Source organism: Kogia breviceps, chromosome 12 (genome assembly GCF_026419965.1).
Source record: "Kogia breviceps isolate mKogBre1 chromosome 12, mKogBre1 haplotype 1, whole genome shotgun sequence".
In the NCBI taxonomy this organism is placed as follows: domain Eukaryota; kingdom Metazoa; phylum Chordata; class Mammalia; order Artiodactyla; family Physeteridae; genus Kogia; species Kogia breviceps.
Window position 1 is genome coordinate 34,730,655 of NC_081321.1, and position 21,861 is coordinate 34,752,515.

At 38.4% G+C, this 21,861-nt stretch overlaps 1 protein-coding gene across 8 annotated transcripts in view; it reads left to right on the forward strand.

The window, feature by feature from the left end:
* TMEM117 (transmembrane protein 117) overlaps nucleotides 1-21,861 on the forward strand; it is a 536,895-nt gene that overhangs the window by 95,982 nt on the left and 419,052 nt on the right. For 5 of the 8 annotated variants that reach the window (XM_059081600.2, XM_067009093.1, XM_067009092.1 and 2 more), the window contains one exon: nucleotides 2,117-2,249. The exons of 1 other annotated variant lie outside the window; for it this stretch is intronic. In XM_059081600.2, coding sequence (XP_058937583.1) covers nucleotides 2,117-2,249 — 133 coding nt within the window. Of the gene's footprint in view, nucleotides 1-2,116; nucleotides 2,278-21,861 lie in introns of all 8 variants that reach the window. 2 more of the 8 variants (XM_067009097.1, XM_067009098.1) reach the window with 1 other exon arrangement.

Sequence of the window (21,861 nt, forward strand, 5' to 3'; positions counted from 1 at the left end):
TTCTTCATTTTTTATTGAAGTATAGTTGATGTACAGTATTATATGTTACAATATTATGCATTGTTGCACATGTTTAAAGGTTATACTCTACTTATACTTATTATAAAATATTGGTCCTATTCCCTGTGGTTTACAATATATCCTTATAGCTTATTTTATACATATTAGTTTGTACCTTTTAATCCTATACCCCTATATTTCCCCTCCTCTTTCCTTCTCCTCTTGGTAACCACTAGTTTGTTCTCTATATCTAAGTCTGCTTTCTTTTTATTGTTATATTCACTAGGTTGTTTTAGTTTTTAGATTCCACATATAAGTGACATCATACAGTATTTCTCTTTTTGTCTGACTTATTTCACTTAACATAATACCCTCTGAGTCCATCCATGTTGTTGCAAATGGCAAAATTTCATTCTTTTTTGTGGCTGAATAGTATTCCATTGTGTATATACACCACATCTTCTTTATCCATTCATCTGTTGATGGACACTTGCTTCAGTATCTGGGCAATTGTAAATAATGCTGCTATGAATATTTGGGTGAATGTATCATTTTGAATAAGGGTTTTTGTGGGTTTTTTCTTTTGATATATACCCAGGAGTGGAATTGCTGGGTCATATGGTAGTTCTGTTTTTAGTTTTTTGAGGAGCCTCCATACTATTTTCCACAGTGGCTGCACCAATTTACATTCCCACCAATAGTGTATAGGGGTTCCCTTTTCTCTACATCCTCACCAACATTTGTTATTTGTGTTCTTTTTGATGATAGTCATTGTGACAGATGTGAGATATCTCATTGTGGTTTTGATTTGCATTTCCCTGATGATTAGTGATGTTGAGCATCTTTTCATATTCCTGTTGGCCATCTGCATGTTCTCTTTGGAATAATGTTTATTCAGGCCTTCTGCCCACTTCTTAATCAGGTTGTTTGTTGTTTTTTTTGATGTTGAGTTGTATGAGCTGTTTATATATTTGGGGTGTTAACTCATTGTCAGTCATATCATTTGCAAATATTTTCTCCCATTCAGTAGGTTGTCTTTTCATTTTGTTGATGGTTACCTTTGCTGTGCAAAAGCTTTTAAGCTTAATTGGGTCCCATTTGTTTATTTTTGCTTTTATTTCCTTTGCTTTAGGAGACAGATCCAAAAAAATATTGCTACAATTTTATGTCAAAGAGTATTCTGCCTGTGTTTTCCTCTATGAGTTTTAGGGTTTCCAGTCCTACATTTTGAACTTTAATCCATTTTGAGTTTATTTTTATATATGGTGTTAGAGACTGATCTAGTTTCATTCTTTTACATGTAGCTGTCCAGTTTTCCCAAGCACCACTTATTGAAGAGACTGTCTTTTCTCCATTGTATATTCTTGCTTCCTTTGTCATAGATTAATTGACCATCCTTTCCAATTTTAGCCATTGTCTTTATAAATGGAATTTTAGGTATCAGGGTAGAAATTATGTTTTGCTAGGAGCCATACCAACTCCATAACACATGCACACGCCACCAGGCCCCACACACCCCACAGACTTGGGCACCAGCCAGTAAGTGGTTATGAATATTTTAGCTAAGAGTAAGGCTAAGCCTTCTGTCTCTTACGACAGAGAATTTATTTTTACCGTTCATGTTTTCATGTACCTTTAACAACTGGATCTTCTTATAAGTGAAGTATGACTTGGTTTTATCATCTGGCCAGTATTGGGAATGGGTCTATGGAAGCAAAAGGGAATTATATGGAATTTATGCAACATCGTTACCATTTGCCTTACTTAAGTAGTTTCAGTAAATGAACCAAAAACATATTTGTGAAATAAAAAATAGCAGGTAATAGTGTTCTAATTAATTTGTTTTCATGCCAGCCTAGTGAGTGATCTCTGTATACCAGATTCTCATACTAGTTTTGTTTGCTCTAGGATGATGATATGGGGGTTGTCTTGGACTTCATCATTTATGTACAAAAGAGCAAAAAGGACCTTAGATAGTGGTTTCACCCATAAGACAAGTGCTAGGGCAAAGACTTCAGAATATTTGTGAGATAATAGAGATTCACTAAAATAAAGCAAAGCTGTATGGATTTTGAGTTACAGTGTATACTGATTTCCAATAATATTTATATTGCAGGTCAGTTGCTTCGGTTAAAAATGTTTCGAGAGGATCATGGATCGTGGATGACAATGTTCTTCAGCACAATTCTCTTTCTCTTCATATTTTCTCACATATACAACATGATTCTTCTAATGGATGGGAACATGGGGTAGGTTGTCTTTCCCCTTTCTACTGTGGTGAGTGTTATATTTGAAACTTGTAAGAATTCAATAATTTTTTAGTTTATAGTAACCTAAATCTTCCTTACAAATATTCTACGCTAATAAGGATAATCTGTGCATTTTTCTTAAGACATTTAGAGTCTTTTATCCTAGAAGCTTATCGCACTTTGCAATACTTATATAGTGTTCCTTATTCTTTAGATCGTCTTTGTGGAGTAGTTTGAAAGCAGGTAGTAATTTCATTACAGTGACAGAGAGTATGGGAATCAGGAAATCTTCTTGACTTGTTTATAATCACACGATCAGTAGAACTGTCCTAAGATGTAGCTCTCCAGGTTTGCAATTACATTGCTCTACAATGCGTGGCTAAATAAAAGTGTTTGATACTGGTGGCATTTTTTTTAAAACTCTCTTGGCAGTTCCAACAGAGAGACCTTTGTTATAAATGGGCCTTTTTAAAAGTGGGCCACCCTGTATTAAGTCCAAGGTTGTAATCTATACTTATCAAATCACTAATCAAATCACCATGGCATGAAGATGTGCTAACAAGTAGATTGTAGATTTTTTTTTTAACTTTCTCCAGTTCTTGGTTTGCTCTTTACAAGTTTTAAGGGCAGAATGTAAGCAGAATGTCTTAACTTACAGCTTTAAGAATTAGATTAGAGACAATAAGAAACCACTTTAGATACTTGTTGTACACTGAAGTGGTTCCTCTAGAAGGTTTTGATCTATCCTCCCCAATAGATTGGAAAGCTAGCTCATATCCTTTTCTTCTAAATGTAGGCCAGGCAAGACTGCTGGCCAGTTCTACGGTACAATTATTTTGATGTTATGTATAGATTTTATCCACCACTGTTCACTGCTGAGAGGGATAGCTCAATTAAAATTTTATTGTTTTTTTCCCACCATTAAAAAGATGAATAGTAAAAGAAAAGCAGGTACTTCACAAGGTTTATACTTTAGTCCATACTAACAAGTGATAAATTCAAGAATCTGATTACAGATCAAATGTTCAGGCTTTAGGAAGTTATTAAAATGCTTTGTCTGTAATTATTTCTTGGGCTTCAAATGACGCCATTCCTACTGGGTCTACTTTTAAATGGTGGGGTTACAGATTCTAACCCATGCCTAGTCAGAATAAGCCTCAGCCTTAGAACAGTGCCTGTATAATGGAACCAGGTAATGGTGTTCTTGGATTTATCTAAGACAATCAAAAGTCTCTCTGAGAGGAACTGTGCATTCTCAGCCCTGGGACCAGAAGAGAAAGTGATCCATGTAAAACGTACTCTTTTTAAGCTGTTGCTGGAAATAAAATGTTGAATAGTGTATGTACATAGAATATATCCTTTGCTCTGAAGTTGACTTTTCATCTAATTCTACCTTTTTTTTTTTTTTTTTTAATATGGAGCTAATGAGGTTTGTGCTAACCAGAAGTGCTTATTCTGAGGAAAGAAGCAGAATTAAAAATAATAAATTAAATGCAATAATAGATATTCCCTGGCACATTGTAAAACAATCAACAGCTAATAACAGAGCTAACCTTAGTGAGAGCTAGCGGTTATTGACCACTCAGTAAGAGACACGAATTGTTTCAAGCCTCACAATGACCCTCTGCAATAGGTATTTTTATTATCTCCATTTTACAGATCAAGAAACTAAAGACCAGAGAGGTTTTGTCACTTGCCCAAAGTTACATTATGATTAAATCTCTATTTTAAGCAGTAATAGAGAAGGGGTTGAGCTATTAAGTAGTGAATTCTAGTGATACAGCCTGCTCTTAAGCTCGCACACATTCGATGGATGGTCAATCCTGTTGTCCGGTCATCATATGCCATTAGCCTTTCTTTGTGTTTTTATCATTCAAGCTGAATTTGAAAATTGAAAGAAGTAGGAGATAATGTGCAGGAAATAGGAGAAGAGTTAGTCTAGAATTTATGTGTATCTGTCTTAAGTAAAATTGAAGGTGATTGTCTTTTATTCTCAGACTACATAAATTCCATATTCTTACGTAACTCTGGAACTCTTCACCAGTATGCCTCATCTTTGTTGAAAAGGATCTTTGCTTGAGAGGACATCTTTAATGGTGCTACTTTTTTTTTTTTTTTTTTTTTTTTTGTGTGTGTGTGTTACGCGGGCCTCTCACCGTTGTGGCCTCTCCCATTGCGGAGCACAGGCTCCGGACGCGCAGGCTCAGCGGCCACGGCTCACGGGCCCAGCCGCTCCGCGGCATGTGGGATCCTCCCGGACCGGGGCACGAACCCGTGTCCCCTGCATTAGCAGGCAGACTCTCAACCACTGCGCCACCAGGGAAGCCCCAATGGTGCTACTTTTTAAAGAAAAATCCAAAGCAAGGGGAAAATGGTTTAGTTCTACAGATTAAAAAATTAAATCTCCATTTATAAAAGATGTATTATCAACAGTTAACAACACATGCCATTTGACCTAGTGGGAGCTTTAATGTAGGAATGCAAACCTGGAGGAAAATCAGTTCTTAGAGCAGGTGGGTACCACTGTGCCTTTGGGGTAGAAGCACCATGTTACCTGAGGCATTGCCCTATCCTGTATAGGGCAGGGAATGATGGAGCCAGAGGGTACAGAAAGGACAACAGGCTAACCAATGTCATGATTGACTGGTTTTATATCAGAGGATTGCTGGTGGTAGAGAGGAATTCTGGACTCCTTACACTGAATCTGATTTGCATTGGGGATTTCAACCTGTGCTGGTCTGTGGATCTTTCTAGGAATATGGGTCCAGAACCATTCGGAAAAGGATTTCAAGGATTTTCTATGATGGCTGGACTTGTGTTTATGTATTTTAGAACTCCTTTCCAAAACAGAAGCCATTAGGCCTACAGAGAGTGGATTTAGGATTTAAGAAAGGAAAAAAAGAAGTTTCCCTAGAATGATTTGCTTTTTTCCCTCCCCCCCCCCCAATTTTAGAATTGTTTGTAAATTTAGTCTCAACCAAAGTCCCTTGATCCCTTGTTACCAAGAACAAAGTCCCTAGGTTTATCTGATCAGAACTGATAGTTTTAGCCAGAGCTAGCTTGATAAGAGTCAAGTTGCGTGCTCCTGGAGCTCTCATTACAGTGAGTGTCCTGAAGTGTACACTCACTCGTGGTTTCAGCCGTCTGTGGGGGGCCAGGCTGAGAGGCAGTGAGATGGAGAGGGAAAGAGGGGAGTTAGAGATGTGCAGAAGGGACCGAGACAATCCCTATTTCCTGCACTCAGGGGAAAGTCTCCTCTCACCTTTGATTCTCCCTCCACACCTCCTGCCACCAAAGTGCTGCTTTATTCTTTAAGTCACCAAGATGAACTTAATTCATCTTCCATAAATGTGTGAGGTCGTTGGGGAGGGTTCTGCTGCAGAGAAGGCTCTCATCCTGGGCAGAGTTTTACATCTAGACATTTTATGAACAACTTCCTTTTTACAAGGTGGCAGACGAGCTAACCTGAAGCCTCTCCTCCTACAAAACCTTCAGGAATGCTGAAAAATACAGTGCAGCCTTAGACTTCTTTTCCCTCTTCATTTAATATTATTTGCTTATTTTTATTTTTTAGATGCGATTAACATTGATTGATTGAAATATAGTTGATTGACAATATTATGTCGGTTTCAGGTGTACTGCATAGGGATTTGACATTTGCATACATTATGAAATGATCACTATGATAAGTTTAGTAACCATCTGTTCCCATACAAAGTTATTACAATATTATTGACCATATTCCTTATGCTTAATATTACATACCTGTGGCTTATTTATTTTATAACTGGAAGTTTATACCTCTTAATCTCCTTCACCTATTTCGCCCCCATCACTTCCCTCCCCTCTGGCAACAACCTGTCTGTTCTCTGTATCTATAACTCTTTTCATTTTGTTTTGTTTGTGTCTTTGTTTTGTGTTTTAGATTGCACATAAAAGTGAGATCATACGGTGTTTGTCTTTCTCTGTCTGACTTATTTCACTTCATGTAATACCCTCTAGATCCATCCATGTTGTTGCAATAGCAACGTTTCATTTCTTTTTTTAAGTGACTAATTGTATATTAGTCACATCTTCTTTATCCATTCATATATGGATGGACACTTAGGTTACCTATTTCCATATATTGGCTATTGTAAATAATGCTGAAGTGAACATAGGGATGCATGTATCTTTTCAAATTAGTGTTTTTATTTTGGGGGGGTAAATACCCAGAAGTAAAATTGCTAGATCCTATGGTAGTTCTGTTTTTCTTTTCTTTAGGAGCCTCCATACTGTTTTCTATAGTGGCACCAATTTACATTCCCAGCAACAGTGCACAGGGGTTCCCTTTTCTCCACATCCTCACCAGTGCTTGTTATTTGTTGTCTTTTTGATGATAGCCATTCTGACAGGTGTAAGGTGACATCTCATTGTGGTTTTGATTTGTATTTCCCTGATGATTAGTGATGTTGAGCATCTTTTTATGTGCCTGTTAGTCATCTGTATGTCTTTGGAGAAATGTGTATTCAGGTCCTCTGCCCACTTTGAAATCTGGTTGTTCTTTTGATGTTGAGCTGTATGAGTTCTTTGTATATTTTGAATATTGACCCTTTATCCAATATATTGTTTGCAAATATCTTCTCCTATTCAGTAGGTGGCCTTTTCATTTTGTTGATAGTTTCCTTCACTGTGCAAAAGCTTTTTAGTTTGATGTAGTACCATTTGTTTATTTTCACTTTTGTTTCCCTTGCCTGAGGAGACAGATCCAAAAAAATATTGCTAAGACTTATGTAAAAGAGCATACTGCCTATGTTTTCTTCTGGGAGTTGTATGGTCTCAGGTCTTACACTTAAGTCTTTAATCCATTTTGAGTTTATTTTTCTATGTGGTGTGAGAAACTAGTCCAGTTTTGATTTTTTTTTTGCTTGTAGCTGTCCAGTTTTCCCCAAACCCTGATAGACTTTTTATAAATGCATAGCTGAGCGTACCCAAAGATAAGGACAAACCCTGAGGCCAAAAATGAAGAAGGATCTGGACACCAAGGCAGTGAGCCTGTGAAGTGACACTCAGGCAGTGACTCAGGAACTTGAGTTTTAACTTTCACATTTGCATCAGAAACAGGGATCTGGGCTTGTATCAGTGAGAAATTGAAACAGAAGCCTCCACATTAGATGGTCCTGCAAACTGCTACTGAGAAAGGATGGACTGGAAAACATATAACCACTAGCACAGGGAACATCAAGAAGCCTGTCTGACTTAGATTGGGCTTTGGGTAGAACACAAAGATCTTCCAAGAACTCATAACTGCAGGTGTGGTTTTATGGTTTTCATATACATTTTCCTTTGGACTTTAGAACCCTCCACCCCCTGCCCAAGTCTCCCTGGCTCTTCTCTTCTCCCAGTTTCAAGTTTCTACTTCTCTCTGGAGTACCTCCCCACCCCCAAATAACTTCCAGAATTCCTCTGTTTCCTTATACAGAGCAATTTAGTTCCCTCCAACTTTTGTCCGCTTTGATTTATCTGGGGCTTTTCCTTTCATAACCAAAATCATATGAATGCATGTTCCAATCAAAAGGACCCATACTCTAAGATGAATGCTGTTGACTTCCCAGAATATGAAGGGGCTGCTGCCATGGCATTTTGCATATTTTAAAAATAGCAATTGTCCTTTCTCCTTTCATTCAGCTGTGTATTTAATTAACTGTCTCTTGGGAGAGAAAAACGAAGATACTCAAAGAAAAAGGGGCAAAGCAAGCAGCCAAGTTAAAATTAGGGTTATGTAGTAATCACGGTTCAACAATACGGTGCCTTGTTTACATACAGAACTGAAGCTTCAAGGCAGCGAGACATAAATAGGAAAGAAACACGAAACCATTTTCTCCTACAGTTACAGGACTTGATTAAAATTGATTCTAAATGAATCTCTCTCCAATTTAAAAAATTTCCTCTGTGTTCACTAGGTGCCTTAAAGCCAATCGATTAGAAGTTCTTTATGGATAGAAACGGAGAGCTCTGCTCCCAAGGCCAGATTGAGAACTTTAGTGACAGAAACGGAGTGAGACGCACAGGGCCGGGAAGGGTTTTCAGTGTCTGGACACTTCAACCCCCTTTTGACATTGTCTTTCTTAAGAAGTTCTTAGTCATGGAACATTTTAGAATCCATAGTATTACGCCCTAATTTAGGAAACGCTCGCCTGGTCTTTTCAAATATACCAGTCCCCCAAAGGATAACACGTGTGTGATGTGTGAGGAATGAAACGGTGGGAAAGAAAAGCATTTGCACCGTGGTTGAGGCTGATAAAAAGATTCTGAAAGCAGCCACTTGATGGCAGCAAAGGGCATGTTTTCATCACTGTTTCAATGTTATCACTGGCAGGTTTTCTCTCCTTTGAAAAGAAGATTCTTCCCCCTTCTGAATTTCTGAAGCTTGGTGTTGAAATATTTGCTCTCTTAGTGTTTAATGGCAATTTTTAAGAAATCCACATAGTGAGCTCTCTAATAAGCACCTATTTCGTGATGTGCGTGGCCCCCTTTTATGTTCTAAAACAGGTTTAAATAATAGCGCATATAAACATCTGTATGCACACATACACATCTATATGTTTATAGACTTATTCCAGTGTTACAAGGATAAATATCGTGTTTCTCACTGAGGAAATTAGACACGACTCACTGATAAAAATTCCTCTATGAATTAGAATAAGTGTCCAAAGAGTGCATACTCTTTAGAGTAGGATATGAAGAAGCTGATGTTTTCTAGTGTTAATCACAAAGAAAAGTTTTATTTTTTCCTAATACAAAGCCTTTTCCTGAGGAGTTTTACAAATAGTAATTAATATGTCACTATGTGTTGGGCTTCCCTGGTGGCGCAATGGTTGAGAGTCCGCCTGCCGATGCAGGGGACACGGGTTCGTGCCCTGGCCGGGAATATCCCACATGCCGCGGAGCGGCTGGGCCCGTGAGCCATGGCCGCTGAGCCTGCGCGTCCGGATGCTGTGCTCCGCAACGGGAGAGGCCACAACAGTGAGAGGCCCGCGTACCGCAAAAAACAAACAAACAAACAAACAAAAAAACCCACCAAATGTGTTAAGTATTGCAGGGACAGAATTTGAGAAATTAAGACAAAGTGATTCAGGCAATTTCAAAAATAAATATTAGTATTCATATTCAGGACGTGAAAAAAATGGAGGTAAGAATTAGGTGATGAGTGTAATGAAAATGGAGTAAATTCTGTCTCTTCTGTTTCCTTCCTGATAAGTTTTAGTAAGAACTTGTACGTAGCACTCACTGAATGAGCGACGTTAGCACATTGAGTGGGATGTGATACGGGTGCTCGGTTGAGGAGAGGAGACAGGAGGGCATATTTGAAATGGACACTCTCTTAACATCTAAAATGCATGACTTTTAAGTACAGAGGCGGCAGCAAAAGCAAGCAAGGAAAAATAAGAAAAACAAATGAGAGATTGGCCTAGAGTACTTGTCTATAGGTTGCATGAAATTGTTCAAGATCTAATAATGCTTTGTAAAGTCCATGTGTACAGCTGACCTAGGCCTTAGCCTGTCACTCTCTTATCCTCGTTTTTTTTTTTTGTTTGTTTGTTTGTTTTAAAGAATGACCATACTCTGGTCCAACAGTGTGTCCATACATTGTATCAGAAAAGACTCTGATTTATAGCTTCAGTTTCTCTTGTCGGGGATATATGTTTCAGCAGGTTATTTTGCCCAAAGCTGAATTATCCTTCAATGGAAAAAAATCAGGTGAAATTTTACTCTGGGCAGTACTTTTTTCTTTATTAAATTCACTACTTTTAAAACCTTCACTAATGCTTTCAGATTCCTTAATCAAACTTTGCCTCTTTCTAGTCACCACTGGTCTAGAAATAGGAGCCCTGGTACATGTTTTTATTGTTAAGGACTGTGATTTTCATTTGCTTTTGCTCTTCAGTACAAAGTTGGTTGACCTCCTACCACTGTTTATACTGGTAGCTTCATTCTAAGGAAGGAATGTTTGTGAATTTGTTTTGAAAGATGCTAAATTTATTTTGGGAAATGACAAGAAAAAATTTAAATTGTCTTTAATAATGTTAAACTATACAGTTTTTGTATGACCTAAACTGACAAAATAACTGAAGCACAAATGTATCCATTTAAGTTGTAGTAAATGAAAAAAGGGATCTGATGTTACTTTCAGTGGTATGTAATAAAACACTGAATTTAGGGATGGGTAAGGGATGGAGGCCTGGGGCAGGGTTCAGGAGCTGGGGTGGGGAGGAAGCCTAGCTGTAAGTGTTCGTGAAGCCTGGAAGTACTTGAGTCGATGGCTGAAAAGCTTGATTGGCTGCTAATACAAGACTGAATGCAAATTTTGCTAGAGTGGTGCTTTAAATAATTTGTTGGCTTCACTCTTAATTAGGCTAAACATTGACTTGCTTGTACGTTTAATTCACAATAATAGCACAATTAATTACTAAGGCTGGGAGGAAGGGGCAGAGCTGGTTGCCCAGAATGGGCTCGTGAGAAGAAAAGCTGGAAATGAATAGCTGAGTCTGGTCAAGACGGCTGACCCAGTGGGGTACTGGGGAGAGGGAGGGAAGGAGGGAGGCTGGTGAGAAAGAAAGGAAGGGAGAAAGGGAGGCGGGGAGAGAGAGAGAGACAGACAGACAAACTTATTTAGCCAAAGGCAGTAAAGCAACATGGCTCAGGTGGCTGCTTTTAATACTGTTGCTTGCACGTTACTTGGTTTTGATAGCACAAGGGTAAAATACCACAGTATGCCCAAATTGTCAAAGATTTACTGTTAGTGTTGTCTGCATTGATGGAATTTTAAAACAGTAATGAAAAACACAATTAATGTTGCATCCTTATTACTCTATGGCGTACATTATCGTCTGTCCAGAATCGACATTGATTTGACAGTCTTAGGAGGTATTCTGTGATCACTGTTCATAGTTGCTTATTTCAACTCTCTTATTAAATAGTTTATCAGCTTGTTACTGGGGAAGAATTCTGATCCAGGAATGAGATACCTGGGTTGGAGACCCCATCTTAGCTACTTACTGGCAAAAATAACTCAGAAAAGTTAAACAGTTTCCTTTTTTTTTTTTTTTTTTTATTTTAGAAATTGGTTGTTGTGATAGGGTTCTTATTAGTATTACTGTTATCAGCATCATCATTATTATTAATCTGGGGGAAATGCGTGCTTCTAAAGTGGAGAAACAAACTAAATTAAAGATTGCTAAAAATCTTGGTTGCCTTTAGTTTTGCTTGGTATGGAAGGCAACGTGGTGTAGTGGAAACAGCATGGACTTTTGTCGTGACACCCTGTATCTGTGTGACCCTAGGGAAACTTTACTTTCTGAGCCTGAGGTCCTCCAGCATACAATGGGGATATTGGTACCTACCTTCCTGTTGTTGTGACAATCAGAGATAACAATGTGTGCAAAGCAGTTGACGTGGTTCCTGCCACGCCATGAGCTCCTGATAAACGCTAGTTGCTGCTATAATAACAGAACATTTTAGCTTCTCAAATCTTTGGCTCTCATTAAATATCAGTTGTTATAGTAACAAGTACTTTGGTTAATGTAATGAAATGACATAACTTATGGCAATGATCTTATTACATTATACGCAATTATAATAATTACTATCAATTTCATAAAAAATGCCCAAATCAATGCCTGGCACCAGTAGGTCTTCAATAAGTATTAATTTCCTATGCCATAAAACATCATACATAATCTTAAATTTACTTGATTTAGGAGTGAAATTAGTACATGGAATACATAGCACCTGGCTCAAATGCTATTGGAACACATCTTTATGAGTGCACATAAGCTATTCTTTCTTTTGTTTTTCATCAGTGAAAAGTAAATACAGAAAACGAATATTTCATTAGGATTCAGAAAAGCAAATCAAACACATATTAAGTTACTAAATGATTATTTGCTAATTTTGACCTTTTTGAAAGGAGAGGGCCAATTTGGTGGAGTTATAGCTGACATCATGTAAATTAATGACATAGTGGTCTCTGGGTGTGTGCATGTGTGTTGTGTGTGTATCCATTATCTAGAGACTATATAATAATAAACATCTTGAGGTTCCTTCTCAATTCCTTTTCCTCAGTGGTGAACACGCAGGAAATAAATACTTTCCAGACATGAAAAACTGAAGTATATGATAACCCAAGGTTCGAGGTTTACCAAAAGTTATATAGTTAAATAAATTAATAAGAGATGACTCAGCACTCGCTTAGACGTGACATTTCTGTGACAAGTTATCCCATTTGTAATCTATTAACCCCGTAGTTATTCTTGAGGGATTGATGAAAAGCAGTAAACGGAGTTCTGTTGATAAAATATTTCAACATTCAAAAAATTCCTTGCTCTAGTAATGTCAATGGCAGAATAATTATATACACTGCTCTGGCAGCTTGGTTGAGAATGTCTACAACCTCTTTTGCACCAGCGCAGGAGGATAATGACTTTTTCATGGTGGAGAAGTGCAAGCCTGCCTGAGTTCTTCTCAAGGGGAGCATCACATTGGAACTGGTTAACTTCTCTCTATTTCAGTTTCCTTTAGGCTACCATGAGGGTACCCTGACACTCTACATTTTTTTTTTCTAGAGAAGCAAATGTGCATAATTCACTGGCTTAAGTTACTGTCAAAAGACACAGAGAGCATCATAATAATTGCAATATTGAAATTCCTTAGAAATGGGATACCCAAAGACAGATCCTGATTAAAGCAACATATTAAATGAATATTCTTACCTAATTTAAAAACAATGATATTACATCCTTTATAATAAAAGATCAATAATATAAAAAAAATTTGAAGAACGTAAAGGGGTATTAGATTTTGACTTACGTTTTGTAGCCTACATATTTTAATTCTCTCTCCTTAAAATACGTATTTTAAAAGATTAGGAGGATGGTTCTCAGGTGTGATGAGAAGTGTAAAATATTCAACATCATGGGCAGTTAACAGGCAAAAATATATATCACATATAAAATGATTATATTCTTTTAGAAAAAAAATTAATGGATTTGTTTGCTTCAAGACTGTCCATATGCTATATTTAATGTGTATTCTGTTATTTTGATATATTATAAAATATACATTATATATAATAGTATATATTATTCAGTATACTGTTATACACATATATGTATATATGTATAAAATGTTAATTATTAGGTAATCAAATCTATTTATTAATTAAGTCATTTACTTTTATTAGAGAGTTTGATGTGTAAACTTAAAGCTAAGCACCCAAAATAATTCACTGATGATAAAGTTATGAGTAACTACCCAGGGAGAAGAAATTGCAGCAGAGTGTGTGTGTGTACTGAACCTTACAGAGTCATCTAATATGTGGATATTCATAAAACTGAGAAATAAGTAAGATTTTGTAGGTGTTAAACGAGCAACAGATGTGATATTTATGTTGGGATTATGTCAAGTTAATGCATACGTAGGGTTCAGAAAAAGGAGAAAGCTAAGTCAGCTTCTTAAACAATTTAAGTGTCTGGAGAAGATGGTGTTAATCATCATTTCACTACACCAACTACAGTGGAGTCAGTTTAGGGTAAGTTTATGAAAATTCAATGACCTAAACTAGTGAAGAAGCTAGATTTGTGCATCCATTTGGTGAATTGCTTCCAGGGAATTTACCTATTACTTAGACTCTCAGGCTATGGGACAGTTCTTAATTAAAATTCACAATAGCGGGACTTCCTGATGGTCCAGTGGTTAAGACTCCATGCTTCCATTGCAGGGGGCATGGGTTCAATCCCTAGTCAGGGAAGTAAGATCCCGCATGACACATGGCACGGCCAAAAAATAAGTAAATAAAATAAAATAAAATTCACAGTAGCCATTTCTCCTTATGTTTCTTAGGAACAGGGTCTCAGACAAAGTCAGGCTATTGACACTGTTAATTTCTCTGAGCTAGGCCTCATTGATTAAAAAAATAGACTTTTTGAGTACTTCCTTTGGGTACCAATCACCAGTTATAGTTTAGAGACTCATCTCCCTGAGATCAAAGAAGAATCCAGAGCTGGTTCAGGAAGCAGGTTAGGGACACATTTAATCATAGCCAGACAATGAGTGATGATGGATTACAAAGATAAGGTAAGGGGCTTCCCTGGTGGCGCAGTGGTTGAGAGTCCGCCTGCGGATGCAGGGGACGCGGGTTCGTGCCCCAGTCCGGAAGAATCCCACATGCCACGGGGCGGCTGGGCCCTTGGGCCATGGCCGTTGAGCCTGCGCGTCTGGAGCCTGCGCGTCCGGAGCCTGTGCTCCGCAACGGGAGAGGCCATGGCAGTGAGAGGCCCGCGTACCACCAAAAAAAAAAAAAAAAAAAAAAAAAAAAAGATAAGGTAAGAATCTAGGACTAGGAGATCCAAGTCAAGGTTGGCAGCAAGAGATTATCTGTCATGGTTATAGACTAAATGTATAGATTACTTAAGAGTCAACAACAGTTAAAAAAAAAAAAAGAATCAGCAACAAGGTAGAGACAACATCAGGAGTTTTGGGGTGTCTAATGATCACTGTGTACCCTCTTCCCCAGCCTCCCAATTTTTGTGTACAATATGAGGACGTTTATAGACTTCATGTTGAGAGCCACTGAAGTAGGTATCTCAGAATTAGGACACTAAATAGGAGGCTCCAATGAAAAGATCTTAAAACTAAGATATATCAATCAGGAGAGGGTAGTATCTGTCTCTACTACTTCTCAGTAACAAATATATTGTACTTCTCCTTCCTATGTACCTTGCCTTTAATAGCCTTCTCTACTTTCTAACACAGTGTCTTTCTTCCTATGAAGGGAATAGATATATAAACTTATTTTTTAAAAAAATCATCATCCTGTGATTTGACATAAAAGGCCAAGATGAATTTTTCATCAAAATCTAATACTTATTCAATTGTATATGGTAATAATATTAGATGGCCTATCAGGATGTTAAGTGTGCCATGACTGATCAGAGGAGAAATCTGGCTGATAGCAGGAAGGAAAGATATCAAGGTTAGTTAGATTGGTGATTAGTATGCCCTTGGTTTGGTTCTTGTCTATGGCTAGTATACATTCTGATTTGGTGAATACACCCATTCTGATAGGTACTTCTCATGCCAAATCTGTTCTAAACACTTTGAATAGTGTCCCTGATTAATAGAAATAAATGAGTTAATTTAGTGAATTCGGGAGAAAAGACACAGGTCAATGAGATCTTAGGAAGATATGGATAAAATATATAAGTCAGAGGAATTACGAAGTGTCTTACCTTATTATGACTGCAAAAATGAGATGAGTCAAGAACACAGAATTTGATCAATTAGAATAAAGGAGCCAACTGAGGCTGAACTTATGCAGTCCTTCTGGTTTCCCTGGCAACAGGGCCCCCTTTCCAAGAAAGTAATGTTATAGTGTGAGTGAAGTAATAACTGGAGGTAGAAGAATATGTGTTCAAGTCAACTCCTACTTCTGGGAAGGTTAAGGGAGGAGTTTGCTAAAGGCAAAGGATGAGGTCATGAGAAGGGAAGAATTTAAATTTAAAAAGAAAAATAAAATAATTAAATTAAGGCTGAGCTTGAAAGCTTCCGGGCATAGCACTGCACATAGCAGTGTTTCTTCCCTGGTTTTGGTTGAAGTCAGGGTAGATAGTACATCGCATGGCTGAATGTCTACATTATCTTTTCCATCATAGCCGGGAAATGGCACTGAGAAATGGTGATCTGTGTAAGTTGGCTTGGAGTGGAGCCATATGCTGTGTGGATAGCTCTGCCTGCTTTTACAGTTACCCAGGAAGTTCTCATTTGCCCAGAAGGATCAAGAGGCAGTCAAAACAGTCCTGCCCATATATTTCTGTGAATTTAGTTTACTTTGTACTTTGTTTTTTTTGTGTGCTTTTTGTTTGTTTGTTTGTTTTTGGTTTTTTTTATTTTTGCGGTACGTGGGCCTCTCACTGTTGTGGCCTCTCCCGCTGCGGAGCACAGGCTCTGGACGCGCAGGCTCAGCGGCCATGGCTCACGGGCCCAGCTGCTCCGCGGCATGTGGGATCTTTCCGGACCGGGGCACGAACCCGTGTCCCCTGCATCGGCAGGCGGACTCTCAACCACTGCGCCACCAGGGAAGCCCTGTACTTTGTTTTTAATGTTTCTGTAGGTTTCATTTTTCCTTGCTAAATCCATCTTTTCAAAATCTGCCCAATGGTCTGGGCCTTTTCCACTTTTATTAAATGTATGTCATATGTGCACCACTGCTTGGAGAACCGAGAGGCTGGGAAGAGTCTACAATGGGACAATGAGAACCTCACTCTTTCAATTCTATTTTTCCTTCTCTGAACCTTTCTCACAAGAAAAAGAAGAGTAAAAGGGGTATTCCCTCCATTCCACTCTCATAGCTCCCTAAACAAATCCCTATAAAAAACAGAATAGAAATAAGGAAAAAAAACCCACACAGTATTACCTAAAAATAGGATGATTTTATAATTTATTATCCAAACCAGGACACTATTGGAAATGAAGGGGAGTGCTAATAATAGTAACATGAGAGAAAAGGCATAAACTGTCATGTTCAAGGCTAATTGAAATGTATGGTTACCCTACCTAAAATCAGTAGGTGATAACAGATAGATCAGGAGGGAAAGAAGATCATCCAGGGATGTTCTAGAAGAAAGTCTTGGCCGTGATGCACACTGAGTATTTGAGTTCCTGGCCAGTTGTAACTAATTTGCAGTCAAGTTCTATTCTAATAAGGACCATGAGATTCTTCTTTTTAGCTACATTGTGTTTTATTGTTTTGGATTGGTGCCCACTTTTCATTATTTTATCTTTGCAGTATTTTCTGGAATAGCTTGAGGTATAAAAATTACATACAATAAATTGCACATACTTAAAGCCTTCAATTTGATACCACCCTCCTGCCTTTCCCTACCCTGACCTTCATCCCTGGACTATCATTATAGTTTAGCTTTCTTTTACTAGAATTTTATAAATTGAATCATACAATATGTGCTTTTTGGGGGTCAGGATTCTTTCACTCAGTAAGATTGATATTCATCCATGTTGCATGCACTGACGGATCTTTCCTTTGAATTTCTGAGTAGTATTTCGTTGTATGAGTACACCACAATTTGTTTATCCATTTGCTTGTTTATGGCTATGTGGGTTGTTCACAGTTTGGGGCTATTTGAGATTATTTTACGATTAACAATCGGGCTTCCCTGGTGGCACAGTGGTTGAGAATCCGCCTGCCGATGCAGGGGACGCGGGTTCGTGCCCCGGTCTGGGAAGATCCCACGTGCCGCGGAGCAGCTGGGCCCGTGAGCCATGGCCGCTGAGCCTGCGTGTCCGGAGCCTGTGCTCCGCAACTGGAGAGGCCACAACAGTGAGAGGCCTGCGTACCACAAAAAAAAAAAAAAAAAAAAAAAAAAGATTAACGATCTCTTTGATCTTTTCCAGAAATAACCTGTACCAGGTTAAAATGTAGGAAGAATGAGTTATTAGGCAGAAAACGAAGTGATAGGGATCCATATTCGTAGTGAAGCCTCAGAAAGGGCCTTAGTGATTGACCAAAGAATGGCCAAGGTTAAGGGCTGATTTCTGCACCCATGGCTATAGTTTAGGAAAATTAAAATCAAGTTCCCTTTTGCTTAGGGCAAAGCAATGAAGCACCATTTTCTCATCTTAGATCCCAACAGGAGTGAAGAAGAGTCCCTGTAATGTGAGAAAATGACTGTAAGTGTGTGCAGTGGGCAGTGTCTGAGATGGTCCCAATGATCCCCACTGCTGGTGTTCAAGCCCTTGTGATCCCCTCCCCTTGAGTGTAGGTTGAACCTAGTGACTCACTTCTAAGGAATTGAATATGGTAAAAGTGATGGGACTTTAATTCCAAGATTAGACTTCTGTCTTGCTTTCCCTTCTGTTCCCTTCCCTTCCCTCCCATCCCCTTACTCAACCCCTGCCACCCTTACTCTGGGGAACACACTGCCCCACTGGGAGTTGTCTTATGGAGAGGCCCACTTGGCAAAGAACTGTCTGCCAACAACAGCCAGCAAGGACCTGAGGCCTGCCAATAACAAGCCAAGGGAACTTGCAACCTGATCCTCCCCAAATCAAGCCTGGAGAAGACTATAGCCTCAGCGAACATGGTGATTACAGCCTGAAAGAGGCCGTCAGCCAGAGGACCCAGTTAAACTGTGCTTATATTCCTGATCCACAGAAACTATGAGATAATGATTGTTTGGTTTTTTTTTTTTTTTTTTTTTTGCGGTACGCGGGCCTCTCGCTATTGTGGCCTCTCCAATTGCGGAGCAGGGCTCTGGACGCGCAGGCTCAGCGGCCATGGCTCACGGGCCCAGCCGCTCCGCGGCATGTGGGATCTTCCCGGATCGGGGCACGAACCCGTGTACCCTGCATCGACAGGCGGACTCTCAACCACTGCGCCACCAGGGAAGCCCTATTTGCTATTTTTAATTACTTCATTTTGGGAACATTTGTTTTCCAGCAGCAGATACACTGTGCTTAAAATAGTGAGTTCTATGTGATGCAAATGTTCAGAAAGAAGAGCAATATATACATATTTAGACACACACACATCCAGAATGGCCACAAAATCCCTGCGTATGCTGGATGGGAGTTTTTCCTATGTTTTCCTTCACTCTCTGCACTAATATTTATTTTCAGCTCTGTTTTTCCGGCTGTCATCTTTCATGTTGATGGTGAACAGACTTTAGAGCAGTCCCATAGAATATTAGCAAATAATCAAAAGATAGTATCAGGCACAGAGACCATATGTTGTATCATACGGTGGATATTTAGGAGAAGCACTATTGATCTTTCTTATGGAAATGGTAGAGAAAATTTTCCAATGAGTTTTCATAGAGAAGACCCTCTAAAAATATAGAGAATGGCATCCTCAATGACATTTCTAGCAATTTCCTTACAGTAACTAGAACATTAGTGAATTTTAGTGAGCTGGTTCTTTTCAAGTGTGTCAATATGGTCTTTATTTCCAGTCTTAAGGACTAACCTAATTGTAGGTATGGCACCCAAGTGGAACTCATTAGTTTCCCAGGAGAGCATCTTACATATTGGGCTTTTTCAACAATATCAAGCATCACAGCAAAGGCGTTTGTCAAATTTTTTTCTGCAGATGGATGGTTTCTTTTAGACATTAAGTTCTACTTGTGATCAAAGAAAAAGTAGTTGGCAGGTAACATCTTAAATTTTTTCTAGTTATATAATTCCATTATTTGTTGTCTAAACCTTTTTTGTTTTTTCTTTTTTCGTATTTGTTACAAAAAAGGTATATATTCGGCTTGAAAACCTGCTGAGACAGGTTAAATCCAGGCGACTTCTCGTCCTATTCTGACTATAGGGGTAGCTAAAACTCTGCAGGATTTTTCTATGTCTCTCTTTAGAGCAGTACAGATTCTTTGAGTCATCAGGCTAGAGGTGCCATATACCACTTTAATTTAGGAATAATTGTGCAGTGCCCTTTCAGTTAGGCCTGAGAAAGTACCTGTATTTAAAACTATTTCCAGACTTGGCAGTTTTTACTGCAGCCTGCACAAGAGCAAATAATTCTTACTAAAATCACTTAACACTTCCTCGTGAGCTTTGTGGGACACACTGATTTATATGTATATCCTTTTAGCAGGAAATGAGTTTGAATTTTACTTCAGGAAGTAAGAATGATATTACAAGCAGAAATATAAAAAGATATGATAAAACGCTTTCAGCTAGTAAAGTCATAGCATCCCTTATCCAGGAAAGCACAGCAGAGCCATGGGAATATCCTTTTACTTCACGAATGAAGCAGAAAATTCTCTGTAATAGTTTTAAGGAAAGATAGGAGCAATATACTCTTTGTGATAGATGTCTGTTAGTGTGCTGCAGATTTATTATCATCCCTTCAAAAATCAATTTAAAATTATACCCCACTCTCATATAAAAACCCTTGGAGGCTTCTGGCATATTCACTTTGTAATTCTTCCATCCCGTCATCTGGCAACTTGCTGATTATTCTCTCTCACTCACTAAAAGGTTTTAGCCCCTGTCTCAGAGTCTTGCTCTTTGCTGTAAATCTTGCTATTGTTCTGGGTGTATCCAAAATCCGCACGGTCACTTACCAACTACTTGTAAAACCATCTAATGTATTCTTCTCAGTCTTTAGTTTACTTGACCTCTCCTTCTTGCACTTGGCACTTACGAGCATTCCTGCCTTCTTGAAATGTTCTATATTCTTAGTTTATATGTCCTCCTCTGTTCCATACAGTGAATGGCACTATTATCTAACTAGTTTCTAAGGCTAGACACTTAAGTACTGTTCATTCTTTCTTGTCTTTGCTTATTTCATACATGTGATAAATCACAAAGGGTCTCTGATTCTACCTGTTAAATATCTCTCAAATCCATCTACTTAGGTCTGTCCTTACTGCTACTCCCCTATTGTTTCTTCCTTGGATTTCTGCAACAGCTGCCCCTTCCCATTCATTCTCCGCCCTGGTGATTCTGCTAAAACATGGATATCCCTGCTTACAACTCTTCAGTCGATTTTCATTGTTTTCATAATAAAGTCCAAGTTCTTCCATGGTTTAAAGGCTCAAAATAATATGGCCCCAGCTTACCTCATTATTTTGCTGTTTTGTTACTTTTGCCCAAAGACTAAGTTCCATCCAAAGGGAACTTTTAGTTCTATGAATAGAACGGTTCTCTTTCTCACCTCTGGCTAACTCTATTCAGATCTCTGCTTAGACATCACTTCCCCTGAGAAAATCTTCCTAACACTTAAAGGACAGGTAAAATGTTCCTTCTTTATTTTCCCATAATTTTATGCGTCATCCACATCATAACATTTCCCACACTGTGTTTTAATTGCCTTTTTACCTGTACGTATTTCCAATCAAATTATGGGTTTTATGAAGGCAGTAGTTTTTTAATTTTTGTTTTATTTTGTTTTTAGGCCAAAATGCACTTTATTGACATTTGTGTACGTTATGAAATGATCACCATGATAAGTCTAGTAACCATCTGTCCCCATACAAAGTTATAATAATATTATTGATCATATTCCTTATGCTATATATTGCATCCCTATGACTTTAAAAATTTTATAACTAGAGATTTGTACCTCTTAATCCCCTTTAACTATATCCACCCCTCCTTCTCCTCTGGCAACCAACTGTTTGAGTCTGTTTTCATTTTGTTTTGTTTTTTAGATTCCACGTATAAGAGAGATCATATGGCATTTGTCTTTCTCTGTCTGACTTATTTCACTTAGCATAGTACCCTCTTGATCCATTCATGCTATGACAAATGGAAATACTTCATCTTTTTATGGCTGAGTAATATTCCATTGTGTATATAGATACCATATCGTTTTTATCCATTCATCTCTGGACAGACACTTGGGTTGCTTCCCAGAAGTGAAATTGATGGATCATATGCAAGTTCTATTTTTCATTTTTTGAGGAACCTCCATACTGTTTTCCATAGCAGCTGCACCAGTTTACATTCCCATCAATGAGGGTCCATTTTTCTCTACATTTTCACCAACACTTGTTGCTTGTTGCCTTTTAGATAATAGCCATTCTGACACATGTGAGGTGGTATCTGATTGTGG